Raw genomic sequence first — 26,901 nt, 5'->3', positions numbered from 1 at the left:
ACTATAAAATGCCAGGCATCTTGTGATCATAAAAAAGTCGGCATGTAAGCCATTTTGAGGAGCCCTCACCGTAATGAAGTTTGATTAAGTCCAGGTGTGCCACACTGATTCACTCTGAGTTTACCTGATTAATTTCTGTGTCGCTCTGGCATGGACAGTCACAATGTTGTCACAAAGGCACGCTGGAGCAGACCCTCTCTCTGGAAAACATGTACTTTCCGCGTGGGTTCCTCATTATCCTCTCGTCGTCTCTCTCTCCAGGTGTCCCCTCAGCTCCCCGCAACGTGGTGTCACTCGTCAACCAGACGTCGCTGCTGCTGGAGTGGCACACGCCACGTGACACAGGACACCGCTTTGACCTGTCCTACAACGTCCTGTGCCGCCGCTGCCACAGCAACGAGCGGCGGGCGTGTCAGCCGTGCGAGGACAGCGTGGTGTTCGCTCCGGGGAAGCGGATGTTAAAGGAAACGAGGGTTGAGATCAGTAAGCTGAGGGCTCACACGTCGTATACCTTCGACATACAGGTTGGTCCCTAGAGAGAGGGCTGCTTTTTGAATCTTTATTTTGTTTTGTTCACCCAAATGTTAAAGGACTAGCACAAATCATTTCAGCAATGAACTTTCACCACTTATAGGGTTGAATGCTGTTTCTAAAATGTTAGTTACTTGCTCGCAGCTGGATTTATGCTTAATTCACAGTGGGTACAGAGGACTCCACTGACCCTGAATTACAGATTTGTCTTTAGAACATAATATAGCTACACACGTAACTGTGGGTTACCACATTTGCCAACATGGCAAAGCTCCATTTAGAAGCAGTTTTTCCACTTTCTGAATGATACTTATGTAGTCGATGCTTTTCCTGTTTTTATTATGATTATTTTTATTTGTTTTCTCAGTGACAACACCATCCATACGCCGATAAATCTGGTTCAATAGTGATCCACTGCTGTGCCGTCAGCCCAGTTTACCATCAGAGCTGGGTTGTCTAAGTCGAGATAACCTGCTGTGTAATTACTTGGTGATTTAACTTCAGTCTCCTTATGTAGCGTGTGCAGACTAATGGATCTGTTCAGTGGGTCTATTTATTAGAAATGACATTTTCATTAAACCATATAGTTTAATGTCAGAGCAGGTATGGTGTGGCCTGGATTTGAGTTGATATATGACTGTTGTTTTCATCATCAGGGCTGGCTGTTATGGGATGAGCAGAATGAAAAATGACTGTTTTTGTACAGTGAGGATTATTATTGATCTTCAAAGTATTGGATGTCATTTTCTTGAAAATGAAGGCCTGCGCTTTTTAACTATGGCATTGAATTTCACTGATGATGTTCATGGTTACGTGTTTTTCCCAAACTCAAATTTGCAGCAATCCAAAGAAATATATATATATATTTATTTTAATGCTGAAAATGGAAAGAGGCGGTGGGTGTTTGAGAAGTAAGCTCAACAACAAAGGAGCAGACGTTTGGAATGAACCGTCAATCCAGCCTCGACAAATTGCCCGCTTTTGTTTAATGATGTGCTGTGACTGATCAATACATTTATGATGCAACCTCTTGTCTACAGACAGTTGGTGATGGAAAGGTTTGGGTAAGGGGGGAGGACTAACCATTAATGTCTACGGGGTTAAATAATGGACCATTACACTTTGTGTTCTACAGGCAATCAACGGTGTCTCCAACAAGAGCCCTTACCCCGCCCAGCAGTTGTCAATCAACATTACAACCAATCAGGCTGGTGAGTGCAGAGGCGTTGTAATTGTCCTTTGGTCATATTTAAGTATCTCTGTCCAGTATGTGTGCGTATATGTGTGTGTAAGTAAGCATGCCCCGAGGTATGCTGGATTAAGTAAGGGAGGGACGGCTAGGGAGATAAAGGAAATTGAGCTTTTAATTCATAAAACATGCCATCTCTCCTTTCCTGTCTCTGTCTTTCCTGCACATTGTCTCCTTTTTTTTCATCCACACTCCCTGCCCTCCTCTCTCCATCCCCTCTCTTAATCTCTTGACAGTGCAATTCTTACACTATAAACTGAGTCGCTGCCAGAATGACTACTTTATAGAGACAGACTGGAGCGATATTTCCACGGCCATCCAAATTTAGATTTAAAAGCCACTTTTCTCATCACATCACACAGATACTACCTCTTCCACAGCGTCGTGGGCCCGGTCCTAATCAAAGCATAATACACTGTCATCTCGCCGCCGTCCATGCACATTCGTTACAGCAGTCGGACACAGAAAGCTTACTTATCCCTGAAATCTTTTAGGACTCAACAAAATGGATTTATTTTCAGGTTGGCTGCACTCCAGGGTTGGGTTAAATTATGCAATGGGTTTTGTGCATGTTTCATGGGACCTAAGGATATGAAACTCATTCCATTTATGGGGAGTCATGTAATGAGTCAATTATGGCAATATTTAAAAAAAAAACTGCCATTTTCAGGTTATAGCTGACTTCTGCAGGACTACTTTAAGTGTATTTGGCCCTTTAGGTGAGCATTAACTGAGGATTGAGGCAGTCACAACATTAATGATGACTTGACTTTGTAACATTTACACCGTCTTCTTACATTTTGACGCTTTTACAAATTAGTATCAAGTCAAATATAAGTGATATGATCAAGAAAGCATTGCTTTGTGTTACCCTACAGAATTTGAAATACTTTATCAATCCCCAGGGGGAAATTGAAATTGACAGCTTATACTAAGATACATACTAAGGTAATATACTAAGAAGAATTACATTAAATAAAAGAAAAACATAAAAAATATGATTTACAGTTAGGGCTGAAACAATTATTCGAATAAATTGGTTAGCACTTTGGATTTGAGTGTTATTTATAGAATGATTTTTCACTGTCTTAGATTTGAATATTTTCTAGTTTCTTTGCTCCACATAGAGAGAAATCATTAAAAATGAAATATTTTGGTTTGTGGACATTTGAGAACATCATCATTTTCCAGGTTTGAAAACCGATAACATGTTTTTTTTTATGGACCAAAACAATTAATCAGGAAAATAATCAACAGATTAATCGATTATGAAAATAATCGTTACTTGCATAAAAACGTAAAATACAATACAATCCAAAAATCCTATACTGTATATCACATACTTCACTATGCACATGACTGAATGCAGAATGCTTGCTAATCTTTTAACTGACTAATTTATTGTTTACTCTGTCTCTCTCTCACTCTCTGTGTTTTTTTAACAGCTCCCTCAGTCGTTCCCATAATGCACCAGGTGAGCTCAACGAGCCGCAGTTTCTCGTTGTCATGGCCACCTCCTGAACAGCCCAATGGAATTATCCTTGACTATGAGATACGCTACTATGACAAGGTAGAGTGGGATGATGAATGAGTTTGTCTTCGTTTGTGTGCCTGCTATTATTTTTATTCTTCTTTTGTCGGTCACGTCCTGTGATCCATTAGAGTTGATAAACCTGGTATATCAATGTCCACTACGTCCAAGTCATTCATTATCAAGAGTCACAACAGTTCATTAATTACTTACAGATGCTGAATAAATGAGCCGAACAGAGGAGCAGGAAAAATGGGGGCTTCAAACCCCCAACCACTCACTGTGGTGAGATAAATAGGTTTTTATTTCACTTAAGGCAAAAAAATAAGATGGAAATACTGACACCATAATCATAAGTTCCTGTTAACCATCATATTGGCTCCAGCAGCATAATAAACATTTCCATTATCCCTTTAACATCGAGCGTATCGCAGATGACACATTTGCACAAGCAACAAGTTGCATCGCCGTAATTACACAGAGGTTTGTGCTATTGGAAAAAGTTGGAAGTCAAAACCAACGTGTGGTTATTATGGTTATTTCACTCACGCTGTTGCAGGAAGCCGGCGAATCAGAGTTTTGGTCACCTGAGAAGATAGTTGGAAAAACGCCTGTATATAAGTTTCCATTTTTTTGGCTTAGACTCAAACAAATGTTATTTTAAATATGTTTGATAGTGTTCAAATTTAACGCGTGTGTTCTACAGTGTTCTTTATTTTACATTGTTAATGCACTATTTTGACATGCAGTAAATTGTAAATAACTGCCAGATATTGGAAGTTTTTGTGGAAAAATGGGCAAAAACACTTAGTTACAGGGCATTTTCTGGCCCTTATATAGTTATAGTTAAAATAAGCACAAAAAAGGTCCAGGCAGACATTTTGGGGCTTAGGTGTTAGAGGGCTAAAAGATTCTGCATTGTTGCCAAAATACATTCTAAACCAGAGCTGTCCAGATTTGATAATGTGAAGAATCCCTGTGACCAATAACCCCTTCAGACAGTTCTTTAAACTGTATTTTTAACATACAGTACAAACATAAAGTAATATTTACTGGTATATAATCTAACAGTTATAAGCAAACCGTATTTAAAAGGGTAATACTATAAGATGTGCAGTTGGTGAATGCATGTGTCTGTCTGTCACAGCCAGGATGCAAACCCTGGTCTCTGGTTTCAGAGCACAACTCCTTAGACAGTGGGTGTCTCATGTAAATGTTCTGTCTCAGTCCGTCCCTGGCCATAAATAATGCATCATAAAACCGAAGCTTCGGGCCGCATAAAATCTGACCGGGCTTTTGACATAATCTGTTCTGAACGAGCTCGAAGTTGACTGGCTCAGTGGTGGAGTGGGTCATCTTCCAAACTGCAGGGTTGGGGTTCAATCCCCAGCTCTGCTCGTCTACAAGACACTTAAAGCCAAATTTGCTGTCCTGGTGGCTGTGTGAGACGGTATGACGGATGCAATACAGAAGCAGCGGTGCATGTACAAATGTGTGTTCGTGAATGGGCAAAAATTGTAGTGTGAAGCATTTTAAATGGTCAAGACAAAAACACAATATCAATACAGACAATTTACTTTTAAAGGGGAATACCTTACTGATTTGCATTTAGCTTTGTATTAATAGAATAGGGCTAGTATTTTTGATAAATTGTGCTTCCCAACCTCAGTTTCCCCTGAGTCGAGAAATATCTTCATTCTTTTCTTTGTTACATGCCCACCTGTGACACTTGGTCCTGTTAGCATAACTGTTAGCAAAGATGGCGGACACTGTTTACATTCTGCCAATGCAGTCCCGTCCCCCTACGAGTCGGTCTAAAAAGTGCAGAATTAGCGTTGCAGTTTCAATGCTCAGACCTAGTGTCACTGGTGGGCACGTAACAAAAAAAAGAATGAAGATATTTCTCGACTCAGGGGAAACTGAGGTTAGGAAGCACAATTTATCAAAAATACTAGCCCTATTATAGTAATACAAAGCCAGAGGCAAATCAGTGAAGTATTCCTTTAAGTAACAAAACCTGCCAATTTTTTAATAACTGTGGAATGCGTCAATATACATCCATTTAAATAGGAAAGGTTAGAGGAAAAGCTTGTACTTTAACAGGACGACAGCCGAAATGTGCTAAACGTCGGCAGCTGGTGGCAGAAACCTGTCAACATGTTTATTTTATTTTACAGTAATTGATGTATATTCTCTCTCATTAATTATGCTAGATGTCTATTAAATAATTCACTTCATGTATCATCTTTTATATGGTGTGGCATGTCATAATTTATGTTGGATGGCTATTTCACATTGCCTGTAGTCATACGTCATGACCGTGATGAAGAGCTTATTTTTTTTTTTATTTTTTTTTTATTCAACTCTTGATGATATCCATACAGCAAGAAATGAGCAGCCAGTCATTAAAAAAACTCAAGCAGTAGTTAATTTAAGGCAGTAACTTAACGTAAAAATACACACAAACATCAGAAAGCTGAGAAAACAAATGATGGGGCAAAGTTTTATTTATCTGCTAATTCTGAGCTTATTTTTCCACACATCACACTGTTGCTGTCCCGGTTGAATAATATGAGATATTTTTAGCAGGCTGCATACAGTGAAACGACACATTCTGTCGCTGTTTTATAGGAATATAATCATATCAGCAGCCCCAGTGATGCCATGACATGGTTCTTCCAGCTCCGATACAGTTATTGACTATATCGTCTGAACATTTTATCGTCTGTGGGGAGAAATGTTAAAAGAAACCGATATTGCCGCAGGTTCAACTTTACTGCGCCTCACTGTTGGACTTCTAGTCTCTCTGTGGACCTCGGCGTGCGGAAAAGTCAGCACAAAACCAGACTCTGCTTCACAGTTTCCTTTATCTGCGAATGACAAAGGCTTCTCCTCCAGAGAGACAGACTCGAGGAAACATTACATCCATCCAAGGTCTGAATTTTCATGATGTAGACATATACTAATAAAAAGTAAAAGTACATATAGAGAGGTTCAGTTATACTCTAGTCAAACAATGAAAATGTGCGTTATCGTTCACATTTCATACAGCTGTGTTGAATGATACAAAACACTTGCAGGGTATGTCACGTTGCGATACATCGTCCACGATACTAATATCTTTAGAGCGCCTTAAATTGTTAATTAAAATATCGATATTTGCGCTGGCGTATCGATTTGTCCTAGCCCTATCCAACACATTTACAAATGGGCAGCAAACAGTACAAGAACATATAACAATGGAACAATGCATACAACATTTGAGCAAAGAAAATACAATAAAAACAACAAAAGAAACAGGAACAAGAGTTACAACATTAGGCTGGGTAAGATAAGGGTGATTGATATTTAAACAATAAAGACAGCATTACTGAAAACACAAGTTTGTTTTAGTTGGGAAAACAAAATAATAGTAAAATATCTCATCAGTAGCGTAAAATATGTCCCAACTTCTTAGAGCATCTACAGTCTTAAGACTTTTATTCAAAAGGCTCTACCTAAAAACAAGGAGAGTAAATCTGCGTGTGTGTGTGTTTGTGTGTGTTTGGTGTCAAAGCGCCCACCTCTTTTTCTTTTTTTTTCTGTGAGGATGTTGGACTGAAGCCTCCAGCTGTTCTGCAGTTGAACAAGGTCTTAAACCTGTACAAACCAGGACACTGAGGCACAAAACACTGCCAGAGTTCAGCGTTCAAAGAACCTTAAACCAGGGGCACAATTTAGAGCTTCTGATTCAGGAGTGAAACCTTGAAAACCTGATTCCTTTCCCATCAAAGGCTGCTGCTGCGCTGCTGTTGCTGCTGCTTTAGGAGACGAGACCACAACTCAAAGACAGGACAAATCGTGGCTTTGTGTCTCATCTTCCTTCCTGTAATCCTTGAAGCAATGCCTTTTCTTTTTTCTTCAAGAAGTTAGATTAAAAGCCTCATTTCTTTTCTCTTTTCTTTTCCTTTTTTTTAAGCAAAGCCAGCAGCTGTAAAAACTTGACTTTGACTGCAGTTGGATTAAAGACAAACAGCAAAGCACCTACAAGGGATTGTGTAAGATACACCACAAGTACAACATGCCTCCTCATCCACAGCCCACATTTGATTCAGTGCCATCCCTTTTTTTCCTGCACACAGCACTGAAGAAAATAGTTTTTTGTGGATACCACTGCATTTCTCTGCACCAGATCTTCCCTTTTATAATACATACCAACAGTGCATCTGTGCCTCCTTAGCTCAGTGAAAGTCACAAAGTACAAGCAGAACAATGAACTTAAAATACTCCTGACCCTTGTCACCTTTCTTTCTTATCTATTCTCTTTGGAGAAAACACTCGGGTACAATCCTGAAGTCCATGAATCCAGAGCGCTCACGCACACTATCCAATTTTCCAGCACGGAAAATAATATATGGCTGTAATATTATTGTGCGGCACAAGAGGCGACGGCGTGTGTGTGTGTGTGTGTGTGTGTGTGTGTGTGTGTTGTTTTTTTTATTGCTGCTCCAAAACCTGTGTGTATGTAAATCCCATGTAAATGTTCGACTCCTACAGTAACGCGAGTAATCATTATTATGCAAGCCTTCCAACATTATCTGATGATACTATAGATAGATTACCTTCAATTTTAACAAAAGTGAGACATAATATATGTACATGCAATCACGAACATTGCAGGAAATAGATTTTTAACGAGGTTATATGACGTCTCGCGTTCTCCCGTACAACTCGCATCCAGAAATGCTAATAAAAAATGTTGAATTTGCAGTATGATGGCAGCTGGATGGGAACGATTCTCTTTACTGACTTTGTTTCAAAATAAAGTAATAAAACAACAATGTTTTAATGGCTCATTGAAGGTGATTCGTCTCCAATAAGAGGAGAGGATTTATGGATTCATAAGAAAACCTGAAAGCATTTTCATCAGTTTCATCCAAGGAGGAGATGTTTGCAGATTATGCCGCGCTGAGTTTATTGCAATTAAAACACATTTTTTGATTGTCCTTGCCAGAAAGAAAATGCAATCTCTTTGAGTGCATTAAAAATGGAAAAATATAAAGGCTGGCATAGTTGACCTGTTGTAACAAACCGTCTGACCGAAACCATCTGCTAAGCTGGACAGTAAAAAAAGGCACAAGATGACATAAGTGATGGTGATATAATGAAACAAGAATAGTTCCTTGTGAGGTTTGGTTGCTGCATCGGGGGGCGTAGGAGTGTTGCTCAGAAGCCACATTTTCCCAAGGTTTTCATTAACAGCCGAGTTCCACAGAAAGCAGACGAAGAAAGTTAAAGTTGAGACTCTGCCTCTCAGAGAGCAATTAGAGAGTAAGTCGAGGACACAGTGAGACACAGTGAGACACGGTGCACTTGCTGCGAGATGCACTGTAGCTGCAGTCTGACAGTCACAGATAAAACTCTTACTTTGCCAAAAAATCAGGGCAACAACTTTACTCTTTAGTCATTTTCAGCTGTTTCTTCTGCAGCGCTTTATGCAATTATGACCCCAACTAAAAGCTGACAGAATGGTCTTTTCATTGTTTTCTTTCTTATCGTTCTTCCTCCTTGATATACATCTTACAGAAGCGAAGTTTTACTATATGTTGCTCTGCAGAAGAGCCAACCACATAAAGTGTCTAATTTTAGCTCATCGCTTCAAGCAGAGCAGTCCCCGGGGAGCCGTTTGATAAGCCTTACCAGACAGCTGTACTGCACCTCCTTTTCTGGTATTGTCATTTCTCTACCTCCCTTCTCTTTCATTTTCCCCTCCATGCCCTCCCTTACCTCCTCCCACCCTCTTAGCCACTCTATAGATAATGAGGTTTTAATGCAGTAAATTTGATATGGCACAGGGAGGCAAGATTTTCTTTTTCTCCCCCCACTACTTTATCTCTGGCTACCAGACCTTCCCAGATGGGCTGTCCCCTAACCTCTTCTCTGTGACAAGTACAGATCCAACCCCCCCCCCACACACACCTCTCCAAATCCCACCCCTGACACCGAAACCCCCATTTCTGGGGCCATTTCAAATATAACTCTATTCCATTTTAACCCTATTTTCCTCACAGCTTTTAACACACTCTCCTCCTTATTATCACAGCAGGATTAGTGGTAATCTTGGGTTTTGACGAAATGCAAACAAAATACATTAAAATACACGTGATCTAATCATTGGATGAGTATATTTAGGCAACTGCCACCTTTTGTAGTCATTCACATACTGTGTATAAGAAATGACAGTAACCTTTTGAAAAGTGAATCCCAGAAAGTAGAGCAAGAGCAGTAATTAGCCCGAGAGGTGGTTGCAGATAATCCCCCATGGAAGTCGACGGGAAAATGAGCTTCTGCTTCCGTTTGATTTATAACATCAGTAAACATTCTCCTGAGGAGTCAGTGGGCTCAATTGCAAGGTCTTCGTCAACATAGCGTGGTGTAAAATGTATACATTTATGTTCCCAATTTGAGGAACATGGCTAAATAAAGCATGGCACATATGAGTGGAGGTCAAACCCCAGTCTGTTACAGCGCAGAGGGGCTCTCCTTATTATAGTTGCCACATCCACAAGGAACGCACGTCTGCAGCGTTTGAATAATGATTAAAATGTATGTACAGTGTATATAGCACCAGAGACATTTGTTTCTTTTCTAATTAGATAAAGAGTCGTTTTCAAGCTGCACAAACAGGCTTAAAGCCAGGTGACCATCAGCTGAGAGAGAGGGGTTATGTCCTCCACCTGCACATCTAAGACCCTGGAATCTCAACGCAGAATACCTGGGGAAAAACGGGCACAAATGTATTGTTAATTACCGACATAAATCACATAAGTCCACCCACGTGTGTCATTGCACACTGAATTAATGTAAACGACTTGTCGTTATGTCACTTGTAGTCTGGTGACAAAAAAACCCCACTAATCCTTCACCTTAACATATGTGTTTTTAATCACTATAATTTTTTACAGTAACAAAAGTATATATTTAGTTTTTTAACGGCAGGTCAGGGAACCTCCTGTATAATCTAATTACAGCCATGCACTGCACTGTGAGTCCACACTGATCTCAATCTTACACCTGGTCCGAGCTACAAGTGAGATTTGATCACGCGCTACGGCAACGTCCATACTGATAAATGACGATCTTTGCATGGAAACGAGCGTACGCCCACTGATCTTGTGTAGGCACGTTTGATAAATGAGGGCCTGTGTGTATGTGTGTCCTGATGTTTTCTTCAAATACCCACGTATTTATAAAGTAACTCTAGATTTTTCTACATTGTAGTGGCTTGATACCCTTTTTTGGAAAATCACCTACAAGTAATGGACCGTTAAGATTGAAAGTACAATATTATTTGGTTCATTTTGATTAAACTAAGAATGTCAGATGGTTCTTACATACCTATGTGATCCAGCTTCTGATACTTGGCACTTATGTCATATCCAGAATAATATCCAGAACAACAAGGGTTTTAACCCTTAGAACAGAGCATTTTGGCTGTTTTTTTTTCCATTACAAAACAGTACAGTATATACAGAGGCTATAAGAATGTGCAACGTAGAGTGTCTTATATCCTTTTTTCAGCACAGCCTAGGCAATCTAAAAAAATATTTTCACCTAAACACACCTGAGCAAAAATGTGCTCAAAATGTTTAAAATTGGATTGAATATGTGAAATTTGGAAAGTTCAAAGTTCGCTATTTTGTGACCTCTACACAATTATTGCTGCTTTATATCACTACTAAAAATGTGATATAAAAGGAATCTTAACTTTGACTCAACAAACACATGAGAAGATGAAAAATAACATGTTTTAAAGCCTGAATATGTGACCTATAAACACACACACCCAGGATGTTCATATAAGGAGATGTGTATTATTCCCACAGCAATTTACCATAGGTGCTATAAGAGTTAAGAATGAAAAAACACAAAGTAGATATTTTGTCTAGAATAATATTAGTTATTTCTATATAGGTTGTATAACATTCCTTCCCTAACCTCCACTCCTCATCACCTTCTTTATCTCTCTTCCTTTTCTCTGAGCTCTGCTTGGTCTCTGCCCCCCCCCCATCTTTCATCCTCCGGCCTGATTCACTCCCCCTCATGTGAATACCTTCATCATACCGTATCTGTCGTACTCTCTGGACCTTTTCGCTTTTGCCTTTTTTTATCTGAGAGAAACGGGTGACAGGGAGCACAGAGGGAAGGCACAGGAAAGATAGAGGCAAAGGGTTGTAGGCCACGCTTTATAAGATAGACCCTATAGGTCTGATCCAGCTCAGAAGGAATACTGTGGGGAGAGAGAGAGAGAGAGAGCATCAAATGCTCCGGTGGACCTGTCTCTGTGGGTAATGGCTAATTAACTGCGTTGTCACTTAATCAGATTTGCAGAGAAACCGAAAACGGCGAAAAAGGGAGGAGAGGGTAGAAAGGATACATGAAATATATGAATGTGGTGGTCATGGTGGTGGACAGAATTAATGATGACTGGGAGGTAGACGAAGGCAGGTAATGAAGTGATAAAGGGTTTGAATGGAAGCCTATTTCAGAGGCTGAAAGATGTACCTCATGTAAAATAAGTCGTGATATTGTCAGTAAAATGTGTGTGTTCTGAGAATGCGGAAGTGTCGTCTACTGTGAGTAAAGCTTAGGAGTATTAGGGTTTTTGCCTCTTGTAACACGGAGTAATGGAACACAAAATCTCTCACTCTGGATGAGCCTCAAAATTTCAGTTTGGACCACTTTTTCTTACACACTACCATTTTCTTTTGATTAAAAGCAGTTTAAATTAAACTCCCCAGAGTAAAATGGATGATAGTTCTTCAAAGACTGTTATGGCTCATTAGTTTCTGGATCCCAGACACAGACAACAGTGTGTTTAAAGGGAAAAAAAAGTGGCTTTATTGTAAGATTAAAAGTAATGGACACAAAGGCTGACAGGCTGAGGACAAGCAGGCAGATAAGTGAGGACGCCAGGAGACACAATGGAGAAGAAGGAATCACAGTCACTGAAGGCTGCATGAGGAAGAATCTTAAGTGCTGGCGCTCTTGTCTGGTTTCATGTCTCACAAATGTTTTTTGGAACTGAAGATATGCAGAGTGTTGCCTTCGACTCCCACAAACTATCTTTGACGAGCTGAATCACGAGCGGAGAACAAACAAACAAACAGCCAAGTGTAATTAGCGAGAGCTGATATGACGCACCGGCGGCAATGTTTATCATCTTAACCTGCTGTAGCGACACTCAGGAGCACTTGAATGTGATAAACTGCAGCGGAATGTTTTTATCTCATCTGTTAATAATTGTAAATGTTGAAGCTCACCAGAGAAAAATCATTTTGACGATGTTTCTTTAGTGCACAAAGCAAAGCTGTGCAGTTTTCTGGCTGACATACAAACCGTGTGTAGCTGTGGGTATCTGACGCGTTCTTTTTGTTTGTTGTTAAAAAGAAAAATGGAAAAAGATAGAGAATGTGATAGAGACTGGCACGGTGTGACAAAGGTCCAAGATTGCATTTAGACTCCGCGTGTTGCAGAAGCTCAGTCCCGCCTCCTGTGTCTGCGGCGTTTGAAAATGGTAAATGTCTCAATTTGGACTGGAAGTTGAGAAGAATCGATCTCGTCTCGGCTGAAAGAGACAGAACAAAGTACTGACTTCAGTCTGTGCGTGAGAAAGTGTATTTTTGATGTGTGTGTTGCATCACGCTGAAATCACTCCCATCTCTCTTCCTTCCTCATAGTCCCAGTCATCAGACCTGAACAGTTCTGTGGTTCAAACAGAGACGCCCAACGTGGTTCTCGAAGGACTAAGGCCCGGCACGGGTTATGTGGTTCAGGTGAGAGCCCGCACTGTGGCAGGCTATGGAGTCTACAGTCGGGAGATGCTCTTCCAAACGCTCACCGACGGTAAGTGTGAGTATATGAGTGTTTTTCTGGTTGTGTGCGTCTATGTGTGTATGTCTGTCGGAGGTTGTGAGGACATTTTGACTGGTCCTCACAACTTCACACAGCGTTCTTACCAGAAAATGACTTTGGTAGAAGTTGAAGTCACTTTTTATCATATTACTTAAGTAAAAGTCTTAAAGTATGACATTTACTATACTTAAATGTCAAAAGTTTTTAAAAAGTGAGGAGTTAGTGTTGAGTAGGGCTGCAGCGAACAATTATTTTGATAATCGATTACTATTTTTGTGCTTTGGTTGGCTTACTGCCCCACGTTAGGGTGTAATAACGTATACCCAACTAATAGTTGGCAACTAATTTAATAATCGTTGTTGCAGCCCTAGTTTTGAACCGTGGTGCCTCAGTGGTAGGACGAGTTGTCTTTCAATTGGAAGGTTGTGGGTTCAATTCCTGGCTCTGCTCGTCTATATGTTGAACAAGACACCTCAGAACTCATCAAGACTAGAAAAGCTCTATATAAATAGAGACCATAACCAACTCTTCTTCTTCTGATTTTATTTGGTAGTAACAAAGATAGTTAGAGGAAATGTAGTGGAGTAAGAGTGCATGTCTTTGAATATCCTGGCTAATAATGTTGTATCAGCATGTAAATGTGTGCATGTGTAGGCGTGGATTTTGTTTTTTAACGATGTAGACTGAGGGAGGAATAACAGAGTGCATGTCTAAGAGGGAGAATGTGAAAGGTTGAGCAAGAATGAAAGTCTGGCTGTGGCCTGTAATGATATTTGATATATGTGCGTCACAAACTGCCAGGTGTATATTTTGCCTTCCAGATATTCTCAGCTGTTTGTGTGTGTGCAAGAGCCTTGAGAATAGGAAAACAATAACTCATTTCTTTTAATATATGTGTGTGTGCAGATGAGTATAAGTCAGAGCTGGGACAACAGCTCTCGCTGATCGCAGGCTCTTTAGTTGGTGGGGTCTGTATCGTCTCATTGGTGGCTATCGCCATTATCTGCTCCAGGTAACTAATGCACCCACACACTCACACACTTTATTCACATGCTGCATACAAATACATTGTATAGAAATAGCAATATCATTTATGGCAGCGGTGGGATCCTGTATCCATCTTCAACTGCGTAAGAAACTCAATTTTCAGAGGATGAAAAGCAACATTAGGGAACATTCTACACTTAAACTCTACTTAAAGGAATACTTCACTGATTTGCATTTAGCTTTGTATTACTAGTAGTAGTAGTAGTAGTAGGGTCAATTTCTAGATATTCTAGATATTTCTCAACTCAGGGGAAACTGAGGTTGGAAGCACACTTTTTCAAAACGGCTACCCCTACTCTAGTTCAAGTATTCCTTTAATAGCTTTTCCAGGGCATTCAGCCACATCTTCACTTTAGTTAAGGGACAATTTTCATCAGGCTACTCAAATATTGAACCGTCAGAGATGTGATAAAAGGTTTAACCTTTACTTGTGAGATCATTTAAAGCTCAAGTCATGTCAAATCACATCAAGTCAGTTTTGTTATGGGTTGGTTGGGGTGATGTTGTGGGTGTATTCTGTTCTCACTTGACTTGCCACAGTCTCCATAAAATCTCTTCATCTATGGTGTTGTTTGCAGGAGAGGGCAGGTGAAGGAGAGTGTGTACGGTGACAAGCTGCCACAGTACAACACTGGAGGAGGTATGACCAGGACTGACACGGAAAGTTCAACCTCAATCATTTGTGTTTTAACTCTCACTCTTTGTTCCCCTCTTCAGAGGGAAATCTGAGGCCCGACATGTTCAGTGATCCAGCTCCGACTGTGACCTTTCCCTCCCTGTCTGAGGGCCACAACTCACCGGGGGTCAAGATCTACATTGACCCCTTCACCTACGAGGACCCCAACGAGGCTGTGCGAGAGTTTGCCAAGGAAATTGATCCTTCCTGCGTCAAAATCGAGGAAGTCATCGGCTCAGGTAAAAGATTTCCCGGGACTTTGTGTCCTTTAACCTCTTCAAATGAAAGCCCATGGAAATTTTAACACATCCAAAATAACTTTCACCTCTACTTGTGTACAAGCTGTGACAAGTTGAAAAGTAAGATTTAAAAAAAAAAAAGTGTCAGTTGAAACTCGATCCTCTTGAATAAACATCAATATCTTTGAGTGCCACACTTTTGTGTCAATGAGAAAAGATCTGGAAACATGCAATCCCAATTTATTATTTTGCTTTATTTTTCTCCCCCTTTGAAGTCAGTGGAAATATTTTATTCATGTGGAAAACTTTCACAGGAATAAATTAAAACTGTATTCATACATTCTCTTTGGCTATCTGAGCTCTCACTGTTAAAATGCTGTGTGATGTTTGGCAAACGTTGAGTCTCTGAGCTTCTTCTGGAAAATCTTGGTGGGGTAGTGGTTTTTGCATTTCATCATTTGGATTGGGAAAAAAAGAAAGTTGAACAAGTACAGCTAGGTGGCTATTATTATTGTATTGCTCATTTCTGAGTAATGAACTGCACTGATCACAAGATACAATAGAACACAAAACATTACGTTTGAACTCGTCACACAAGAGTTCCTTTTCCAAAAACATTTCCAGGAACTTATTTACCTGGGGAAAAGAATTCCAGGTTATCTGTGTAGTTTGCGTTTCCACTGCAAATCAAAGTTCCAGAAAATGACACTTGGTTGTTTCTTGTTGCCAAGTCAAAGTCCCGCTGAACCAAAAAAGCTTGGACCTGATATGTCCTTTTAGTGAAATGAATACGTTCTTCTTTCTTCTTCATCTTGTTTGAAGGTGGGTTTTTGGTATTTGTTCCACTAATCAGCGTTCTTCAACACAAAGCCCTGCCCCTCTAGCGTTCCTGGTACTTCCTTCGGTGAAAGTTTGGGGTCGAGGGAAAGATTTTCCCTGGGTAATTTCAGTGGAAACGCGTCAAGGTTTTTTCAAAATCACGGGTATATGAGAAAAGTTCCTGTGGTGGGAAAGGGGGCTAAATGTCACCAGTGGGTTAGTAAATGCAGTGGCTGTCCAGTGACGGCACAATACAAAATCTAGAATGCATCCATCGGTGATTAACTCAGTTACCAACTGTTGTGCCTTTTGCATAAAAATGAACTGCGCTCCACAATGACCTCAAACTGCTTACATAAACATTGCTGTTTTCCACACACCTGTTTGTTCTGTTTGCATTATGAAAAAAAAAACCTTCTAGCTCTAAGCGTAATGAACTATTTAAGTAACGTTGACTTGTACATTTTGCCTCAAACATATTTACCAACATGCAGTCCCTTGACAAAAATCTTTGACCTTCCCAAAAAGCTGACGTTTAAACATTGAAGGTGCTATTATGTAAGAATGTATTAAAACATAAAATGATCAGGGAATAAGGAAACTTGTTTTTCTCCTGGACAAGGAAGCAAATCGATAAGCTTTATCGCTCTCTCTCTCTTTTACTTTGTCCATGGGTTTATTGACATATATACATTTTCTACGGTCTGCTGTACATGATCACAGTGTAAGGCCGGGTATAAGAGCAGCATCTTGCTTCTGTATTTCATAAATCTGGCCACCTACACGAATCACACTCTTGCAATGTTTCCAATTGGCATTGCAGTTAAACGCTAAAGGTTGCCGCTGTTCATATTTTTAATCTAATAGAGTAAACAACATAAGTCGAGGCTTATCTAAATTCCAATAGATTTGACTTTGTTACATTTAATCACTCGTCCAATGTGCTGCAGGTAATTATACAAATACTTGATTATGAACTTAATAAAATAAAACAAACACCACATCATTTAAAACAAAGCAATCATTTGACCACTTTAAGCAGATTTGTTTCTGACAAACATAAATGGCAGCACTCTAATTCAAACATACAGCAAAGATGCACATGGATATGCATTTTTGTGCATAGTCGAAACAGAACATACATTTGGCTGATACAAGGCATTTTAATAGGTTTGTTAAACTAAGTTCTCCCGACTTTATTAGCCCTCACAAATTGAATCGGCAACATCTCCCCTCAGGTTCAACTCGTAGTGTTTAATTATACCACATTCAGCCCCACTCTTAAGTATTAATAATACACATTGTTAAAGCAAACAACACATTTTAAAGACATAGATCAGTCTTGTTATTATGCTATACAAGCAATAATGCATCATTTGCCTATTTGAGTTACTTGAAGCCACATTAGATAACAAGATGTTTTCCTGATATCGCATGACGTGTTTTCTTTAAAGCAAAATGAATGAAACTCAAATGACCACAGAACCCTGGGTGAAGAAGGTCATGAACCTGAGTGAGACTCTCACCACTGCAAGTATTTGCTTAGGACTTTAGGGCTGTTGAGCCACTCTGAGAGGCTTTCCGTAATCCCTCAGTTTTTCCCCTTTATTTTTCCCAGAGTTAAGGTTTCCCACCTCAGCTAAAGGTGGCAGAGGAGGGATAAAAACAAAGCCTGGGGAGGGGAAAATATGAAGCAGGGTGATATGAGATGTGGCCGGACTGTGAACTCGTATAAGCTCAAATCTCTCCTGCAATAGAAATTGAACATGCTGTCTCTATTCTCATCCCCGTCTGCGGCTTTTCTTACCGACTACTTCCTGGCTTTGCCTTTTTGTCTTTCTTTGATTGTCTCTGCTATCTCCATATCTCCATCTCTCTCTGACCTCTGGAGTTTCCAGAGTTTGTTTGCTCATCGTAAAATGCTTAAACAAAGAACCAAGGGGTGGCAGAGCAGCAGCATGTGGAGGGAAGATGAAAAGAGGAGAGCACCCCAAAGGAGATGATAAAAATATCTCACCTTATTCTGGCTTCCTTTTCCTCTGTGAAAATACCCTTCTCCTTTGCTGTTTCCTTATTACCCTGATCCCCACTGTGAGAAGTGCCTCATAAAAATCAATTCTTACCAAAGGTAAATCCTGGAACAACAGGTGCAATAGTAATGTATATGTATAGAATTATGAATATCTCCTTAATTGCCCAACCTTATCCTTGACCACCTCTGTTATGGGAAGGGAGGGAGTTAAATCTCTATTTTCATTTAATTATTTTCATCTCTACACCCATTCCTTCGTCCTTCCTCTCCTTGTTTTGCTCTCTATCACTCTCCCCTTCCTCTAGTTTACATCACTGACAGTAGATATATTTTAACAAGCACTGAGATGAGGAGCAGAGATCACAGTAAGACAGGATGACGCAGCCTGTCATCCAATTCCCATCACTCATCCATTATTCAAACTGTGATTTTTATCTCTGGGATGAGGAGGTTTTTATTTTGAAGTGATATTCAATTTTCGTGTCTCTGAGCAGCATATGGCTGCGTTTATTTGAACAAAAGACGCGCGTGTCGCCACAGACGGGACATTTACTGTGCAACGAAGACGTTCATTGAGGTTAAAATGATTCATATCGGAAAGCAATCATGACCATGCGAAAAGAAAGACACATGATCGATATTGTATAGGCATTGTTACGCTTTTTGTGCATCCACAAAACACAAAATTATTAATTTTACACATTAATTACTTTGCAGGTACAGAAAAGCAACACAAAATCTAATCAAAAGTGATGTCATGTCCTCTTCAACTTCTGTTCACGTCTTCCGTGATCAACTATCCACAGCTCAAAGACTTTCTTTCCCGGAGCAGCCACTGATAAATAGGCCCAATTAACCCTGATATTTAACTGATCCCCACCCTCACTGTGACAGTCGGCTTTGTCATTGTGCTTTCCACTGTGGCTCGTGTGGGATAACTACTAACATCTAACATCTGACCGTTCATAATGGCTTAAGATGCTTAAGTCTGGATGATTCTGAAAAAACAACAACGCTAGTGTCGTCTATAGTATTCTTTTTAATAGAAAACCTGGGTGCTTTTCAGTGTCCCGAAATAGTCAGGAGCGGTTGTATGCGAGCATGCAAATATACACAAAAATACCTCCAAACATACACTTCCAGTTCCTTTCCCTGCCAGCTCCCTGGTCAAATATTTAGGATAATGTGAGTGATGAGAGAGAGAGAGCGCAGCCAGAAAATGTCTGGATGATTCAAAGTGGGTGAGTGGGAGAGTGTTCTGCCTCCTTCATGCTTGACCCAGGTGTCATCCTCCGCTTAGATGTTCTGTCTCCGGCTGTTGCGTCTGCGTCCGTCATATGTAGACTAAAAGTAGTTCCATTATCTAAATGTAGGCCAAGTCATTTTTAGTCTATTACTAATAACGGTGGCAAAAAGACTAGTTCTCTTTTATTCCGTTTCAAAACTTCATGTACTAATAAAACTAAAGATTAGTACTGAATAAGATGAACTTGTACATGCACATACATAACTGTCTCACTCTGTTCACATTTTTTTAAATATAAAAAATATTGTAAAAAAGAGAGATATTAGCTAACCCTGGCTGAAGTTCCCACTTTTGTGTCTGTATATTTTAACATTTTATTGTTTTTTATTTTATTGAACCATTGCTTTGTGTTGCTTTTTAAGTTCTGTATTGATTAGTATTCTTTGATGCCCGCTGCTCTCTGCCCGCTCTGCTGGCATTGGACGCCTAATAGTTGTGTTATTGGGTGGGTGATGGTGGGTGGTGCAACATCAAAACACTGTTTTTTTTTTTATCGTATTGGTGTTTCGTCCACATTTCCTCCTCGGTTAGTGGCGAGGGTTATGCCAGAAAGTCACCCAATATTTGTTGCTAGTTGTCATTTTTTGAAGAAAAAACTTAAACTTCACCCACGGGTCTAAGTTGTCAACACTGTTGTTTGGTGTGTTTGCTTTATGATAACTTTTATTTTCTTTCTTTTATTTCCCATCCTTTCCCTTGTCTTGGTTGATTCTGTTTCTGTGTTTGTATACAGTGTTGTAATGCACAGAACATCTTCTTTGTTTCTGGTGTAGCAGTGTTACAGCGCCACTTACAGGTCTGGCATATGTACTACACTTTTTCCAGGCGTATTTGAGTTCCGTGTGGATGGAGACTTTTCCTGAAACGAAGCCGCGTTAGTGTGAAACTTTTCCAAAATGACAAAGACAAAAAGACTGTTTACATTTTGTTCCATTTACACGAGGACATCGCCTAAACTGAAACAGCCTGTAAATGAAAATGAATTTTGTAAATATGCTTTCAGTGAAGTCAGTATTTCACTTTAACATTTCCTTAATCTCTGATGACATGTCATGGTCATTGTATGTGTTAATATAATAAATGTCTGACATAAAGCACGTTTCAATATAAAATAATCCAATCTTCATCTAACGCTGTTTTATTTCTGGATAGAAAATAGAAAAGTAGCGGCACTTGTTTTACAGTGTCAAACCTCAGCTCAATACAACAAGAGTGCAAATAAAGGGCTTCGGTCTACAAGATGAATTAAACTGCGAGGAGAGATTGAACCTATGAGCTTTCTGTTTCACTACAGTCTTTTTATCCACAAGGGCAACTTGCTGCCTTTGTTGAGACATGACTGACAGTTTACTTTTGAAAAACCAAATAAATAATAAAGGCACAATCCCTTTCATCTCACTCTCCACTCCTGCGATGCCGCCTTCTCATCCCCGAGTGGAGTTGTTGACGGTATTCCATTTTTGTTGCTCTTTCATTCTGCAAACAACACTATTAGCATGCCCCGGAGTAAAAAAACTGGGTCTGCAGCAACAGAGAGTGTGAAGTTGCAGAGACCAGCTATCAACACCGAGAGTGTCTTCATTTGTTTAAAGTGCCTCGTCACTCACACAGCTTCTCATATCTTCAGCTACAAAGAACAGCTTTTCCGGGAGACTTTGTGTCTGGACTTTTAGTTTTGATATATACTCGTCTTGTGAACCTTTGTCTGGTCCTTTTCAGTTGCCGGAGACCCGTGTTTAGCTCGCTGCCTTGGGTGTTTGCTTATTTAATATTATTTTATTATTATTTTCTATTTTCAGCCTATTTTTGTCTACCTTATGTGCATTTTTGGATTCTTGACTTTACCATCTGGATCTGTTTGCCTAGTTTCAAACTCTTAAGCCCATTGTACTTTATTTAAGTCGCTCATATTTTGGTCCTGCTCTGTTTTTGCTTTGCCTGCTTTGGTAGTTGAGCCATTATCACATGTAGATGATGGACGTACATTGCAGTTTTGCTCAGAAAGCTGTACTTTATGGCTCTTTTAATGTTTTCTCCCCCTCCAGGTGAGTTTGGGGAGGTGTACAAAGGCCGCCTGAAGCCTATTGGGAAAAAAGAAATTCCCGTGGCTATCAAGACCCTGAAGGTGGGCTACTCGGAGAGACAGAGGAGGGACTTCCTCTCGGAGGCGTCAATCATGGGCCAGTTCGACCAACCGAACATCATCAGGCTGGAGGGCGTGGTCACCAAGAGCAGGCCCACAATGATCATCACGGAGTTCATGGAGAATGGGGCTCTCGACTCGTTCCTCAGGGTAAATAACATTTGCACGGACATGTGCAGCTGGAGAATGTGTAGTCATGCTTCTTTATGTAAAAGAAAGAAATATTTATTTGAATATATTGCAGATTCAGTACAAGGATATATGTATTTTTAAGCTACAGTGATGCAAACCTCTTAAAATGATAATTATGATGATAAAAAAGACCTATAACCAAAGAAGAGGCTGTGTGATAAAGCAATGAATACTGCAGATGTTTCTATTTTTTGGCATAAAGCAAGGATATTTGTCCTAGAATTAAAAACTTGAACCATTATGGTACATTTGGAACAGATAAATAATTGAATAATTGATTAATATGTGATTAACTATGGATAATCTTGCCATTACTTGTGATAAAATATTTAACTCTATTGACAGTACCAATATTTATGTACACAATGCAAAGATAAACACAAACACACGATGATTGGGACTCTCTGGAGTCAGGGACACAAAAACAGAAAGAAATTCCTGCTCTTCCTTTTGTCCCCTCTTTCTCTCCTTGGCTGCTTCCTCCTCATCCTGCCAGCCTGTCTGTCCGTACCTTTGATCCTGCCCTCCTTTCGAGGTGCCTCTAAAAACAGAAACGAGAAAACTCTTTGATGTTCTGGTCCCACAGCGTGACCCCTTTTGACTCAGAAGTCATCCGATGACTCAGACGCACAAACACACAAACACAGTGATCGATCTCACTGTTTTGGTGCTGTCTTAGCGTGACCGTCTTGCAGGCACAAGACCCAGAGGATCAATGCGGGTGTGTGTTTGTGTGCACCATGAAGGTTTTTCCTGCAGAGGATTAGGCTCGAGGAGCATCAAAGACACGGTTTGATGCACAAAGTGAATTAAAAAAGGCACACACACACATACACCTTCGACTGAAAGTGTGTCAGGGGATGTCAGTGATGTTTATGAGACGGTCTGGCCTCAAGGTGAAAGACTGTCTTTGTGTAAAGGTAAATGTTTTGGCTCATAATAACAATCGGCCTTCAACAGCAAAGTATGCGCTTTAATATCCAGGTTGTTTGTAAAAACTGGGATGAAAGCATCATTGGCTGCCAGACATTTTCAACGCAGTGGCCGAATTGACGTCTATGGCAGTCAATGGGAGCCAGTGACTTAAGCTAATACACTCACTGACTCACTCACTCGTCGACTGCTTCATCCTCCACATGAGGGTTGGAGAGTTTTTGGACTGTGGGAGGAAACCAGAGTAACCCCGAGAAAACCCACACGCACACAGGGAGAAAATGCAAACTACACAGAAATGCTCTCAGTTAGTCCAAGAGCAGAATAAACCCAGGTATAGTTTGGCCCTAGTCAGAGTATATCCTAGGCCAAACTATACCTGGGTATACCAGCGTATACACCTCTTCTGTAAAGAGATTTTGATTGTATTTACACAGTATATTCACTCACTAATATTTTTAAACAGGAACATGTATTTACCCTGGAATAAACTATATTTTAGCTGAAAATAAAACATAGGATATAGAAGTCATCAACTACTTAAGTAAGTTTCATACATGTATCCAAAACAAGTCTCTAATTATTAACAAACTTTTGACATTTCACATTTTCTCAGGGTGATATTGATGTGGTGGATTAAAATGTTGAACAATGTGTAAATACTATCAAAACCTCTTTAAACAAGAGTATGGCCAAGGCTAATTTATACTCCGGGTTTAAAGCGGCCTCTGCCATAATATACCTGGGTTATAATCTAGCGTAGGCCGCTTTAACCCTGTTATTGACGATTAATTTAGTAATCAATTAACTAATTAACATTGCTGAAAAATGGTAAAAAAAAGAAAAAGGAGCAGGGACATTGCCTCAAGTACATACAGTATAAAAGTCTTGTTCTAAGGCTATGAAAACCAAGCAATTATGCACTTAAACATAACTCAATTTCTGCCAATTAATTCTCCCAAATGTTACACACTGGACCATTATGTGTAACTTTATTGGCTAATTAATTTCTACAACATTTTTACTCTAAAATACCTTTTTAAAGCCTTATTTAAATATCATTGTTCAACCGACTTCCTTAAAGAAAACATACTCACTTCTAAAATATTATTGTATTATTGTTAATCCGTGCGCTTCTTGGTTCTGCAGCAGAACGATGGTCAGTTCCCAGTGATCCAGTTGGTCGGTATGCTGAGGGGCATAGTGTCTGGAATGAGGTATGTATACTACAGTACTGTATATACACAACTCACACACACACACACACACACACACACACTCTGACCACGTATAGGCTAGATCCTATCTCTGTTTTATTTCTGTATGCAGCTATAATAACACACAGGTTCATGAGAGGTTCACAAACATTAAATCCAATTTTTATTTTTTGACTGTGGCTGGCAGATGGTGCTTACATGCACATGCACACGCACACATGCACACACAGATTTGTGCTGCTATTCTTTTAAGGACTCACATTGGCTTCCACTCATTTGGACAGCCTATAGAAAGTGTTATCCCAACTTTATCCATGACCAGTTAACGACTAATCTTTACCTAACCACCAATTTTATTCTTAACCAGTTCCTCAGATATTAAATTCTGCCTCATTTGGACCAGGTTTTGGTCTCCACGTCAGTGTTTATACCAGAAAAGGTCCTAAAGAAGTAGAAAATACAAGAACACACACACACACACACTTAATGCCATTATAGCCCATGTAGCTGGCAGCCGATAACGCACACTGACACAATAAACGCTGTCCATGATAACAGGTACCTGGCGGAGATGAGTTATGTTCACCGGGACCTGGCGGCGCGCAACATCCTGGTCAACAGCAACCTGGTGTGCAAAGTGTCCGACTTTGGCTTGTCTCGCTATCTGGAGGAAGACGCTTCTGACCCCACGTACACCAGCTCACTGGTAAGAACACGGAGAAACACGCATGGAAGTAACTGCTGCAGTTTTACTGTGGCCCAAACGACGGCAAACTGTTCATAAACATTAAAAGCCTCATATCCAGGGCCAGCAGCTCTGTGCAACTGTAACGTCGACTACTTATTAGAACGACCAATGAAAAATTGATAAGCTTGCAGATGTTCGATTCGTAGAAACAGCATTTCACACTTGGCACCAGTAAAACGTTGAACGTCACCGCCACCACTTCATGTCCAAAAATGTGCAGGTTTAAGTTCACCGCAGACTATAAACGCTTTACTCTGCTTAATTGCTTATACATTCACTGGCTGTTTTATTAGGTACACAGGACCTAATAAATGTAATTCACGTGGTCTCTGCTGCTGTCGCCCATCTGCTTCAGGGTTTGAAGTGTTCAGAGATGGTCGTCTTCATATCTAATTAAGAAGTGGTTATTTGAATTACTGTCTTTTATCGTTTTTAACCACTCACTCTGGACACTCTGCTCAGACCTGTGGAACTAAAACAGCATTTGGCTCAGAGAACTGCTGCTCACTTGATATGTTCTCTTTTTTTGGACCATTCTCTGTAAACCCACAGAAATGGTTGAGCTTGAACTTCAGCAGGTTGTGTTGAACACGCATCCATGCCTAAATGTGTTGAGTTGATGCCATGTGATTATATGTTTGCATGAACAAGCAGTTGTGGCTCATGAGAGCAGGTAAATATGTGAGCATTAAACGTTGTTGCCTGTATGTCGGCCCTCTGACAAGCTGGTGATCTGTCCAGGATATATCCTGACTCTGCTTTTGTTTCGTCACTACTAACAAGAGGAAATACAGATATACAGTTAATTTGAACCTCCATTTGAAACAGAGTCACACATGTCCAGCATTCATTTTCTTCCACCTGAAAACTGTTGTGTGATGCTACAGTGCAGCAGTTAGGTCAGGGGTCTGTGACCTCTAGTATTAGAACAGCCATTTTTGACCCCTCACCACCCGAATATAATTAATCTGGAGACACACAGCCCCATAAAATGAACATAACATCACGCATAAAGTTTGATATAGGATATATAGGATAGGGAAACGCCCAAAAAAACATTATTGGCACCTGTAGGCCTATTTTGAAATAAAACACAGACCTATTTGTGTCCTTCCACAAATTTGTGGAAAATTGATTAAATAAAAAGTGACCCACATTGAAATAAATAAAACAATGTTTGGATTTATGTGGCTCATGCTTGAGAAAACCTGCTAGTTTTAAGTATGTGGACCCAAATCTGTACTTCTTCATGTACACAGCCTTTCCATATTTCAAGCACAGGTGTGTGAGTCTGGTTCTGTCAGAGATTTCTTTCTTCCTGTTTTTCCCCTCCACTGATGCCTAGTGTTTGCTCATTGTGTGAACTGTTGGGTTTCTCTGCTCTCGATGATGTTGTCTATGTACAACCTTGCCTTGAGATAATGTATATTGTGATTTGGCGCTATACAAATTGAATTGAATTGAATTTTTAGTGTAGACATATTCTTAGTTGACGAAATATGAAAGCTTTAATTTATCGCCTTGGTCTCTAAATAAGAGGTGTTCACTTTGAAAGACAAACCTTTCAATAATTTTTTTTCCCTTTGATGCTACAGGGAGCCTCTGACCCCTGAGTTAGCTTATACATGGAAACAGCTTTGTATAAAATCAGTTATACATTTCTGCTGAAGATTGTGACAGCCATTACATTAACAGTCTGCCCCCTCTTTGGTATTCATGATATATTATGGTAGATGGAAAATATTTGTTGTCTGTTTAACACTGTGTGATGAAGATGTAAAAAACAAAGTGTGGGGCTATAATAATAGGATTTCTGTCCACGTTCACCAACGCCCCTCCCTTTCAAACTCTTCCTGCCAGGGGGGTAAAATCCCAGTCCGGTGGACAGCTCCAGAGGCCATCGCCTACAGGAAGTTCACCTCAGCCTCAGATGTCTGGAGTTATGGCATCGTCACCTGGGAGGTGATGTCATATGGAGAAAGGCCTTACTGGGACATGAGCAACCAAGATGTAAGTCATCACCTGTGTGTGTGTGTGTGTGTGTGTGTGTGTGTGTGTGTGTAAAAGAGAGAGAGAGATGAGAGAGACAAGCCGCCTGTCTCCTCTTGTCATTGATGTCTTTTGTTCATCATGGTTGTATGGGAGTGTACAGTTTTTTTGTTTTCTCATTTCGCTTTAGTCCCACACAGTCTATTTGTGTGTGTGTGTGTGGTGGGGGAGTGTTGGTGGGTGTGGGGGGATGGTGTGGGTGTGATTGTTTGTTTCCTCTCACAGCGGGGTGTCTGCATGTCAAGGAAAGCACACGGAAAATGAGGACATCAATTTGAAAGTGTCACAGAAAATG

General features: G+C 40.1%; 1 protein-coding gene across 2 annotated transcripts in view; it reads left to right on the top strand.

Annotated features, from left to right (window-relative positions):
- The window catches only part of LOC131465569 (ephrin type-B receptor 1-like), a 94,129-nt gene that overhangs the window by 52,347 nt on the left and 14,881 nt on the right, over positions 1 to 26,901 (top strand). The window contains exons 7-17 of one of the 2 annotated variants that reach the window (XM_058638366.1): positions 262 to 524; positions 1,667 to 1,742; positions 3,226 to 3,350; positions 13,031 to 13,196; positions 14,112 to 14,217; positions 14,831 to 14,892; positions 14,970 to 15,167; positions 21,370 to 21,617; positions 23,742 to 23,809; positions 24,368 to 24,515; positions 26,418 to 26,567. In XM_058638366.1, coding sequence (XP_058494349.1) covers positions 262 to 524; positions 1,667 to 1,742; positions 3,226 to 3,350; positions 13,031 to 13,196; positions 14,112 to 14,217; positions 14,831 to 14,892; positions 14,970 to 15,167; positions 21,370 to 21,617; positions 23,742 to 23,809; positions 24,368 to 24,515; positions 26,418 to 26,567 — 1,610 coding nt within the window. Of the gene's footprint in view, positions 1 to 261; positions 525 to 1,666; positions 1,743 to 3,225; positions 3,351 to 13,030; positions 13,203 to 14,111; positions 14,218 to 14,830; positions 14,893 to 14,969; positions 15,168 to 21,369; positions 21,618 to 23,741; positions 23,810 to 24,367; positions 24,516 to 26,417; positions 26,568 to 26,901 lie in introns of both variants that reach the window. The other variant, XM_058638365.1, reaches the window with a different exon arrangement.

The sequence above is a fragment of the Solea solea genome, chromosome 9, assembly GCF_958295425.1.
Source record: "Solea solea chromosome 9, fSolSol10.1, whole genome shotgun sequence".
In the NCBI taxonomy this organism is placed as follows: domain Eukaryota; kingdom Metazoa; phylum Chordata; class Actinopteri; order Pleuronectiformes; family Soleidae; genus Solea; species Solea solea.
Note: the sequence above shows the minus strand (reverse complement) of the source record. Positions and strands in the feature narration are given on the sequence as shown.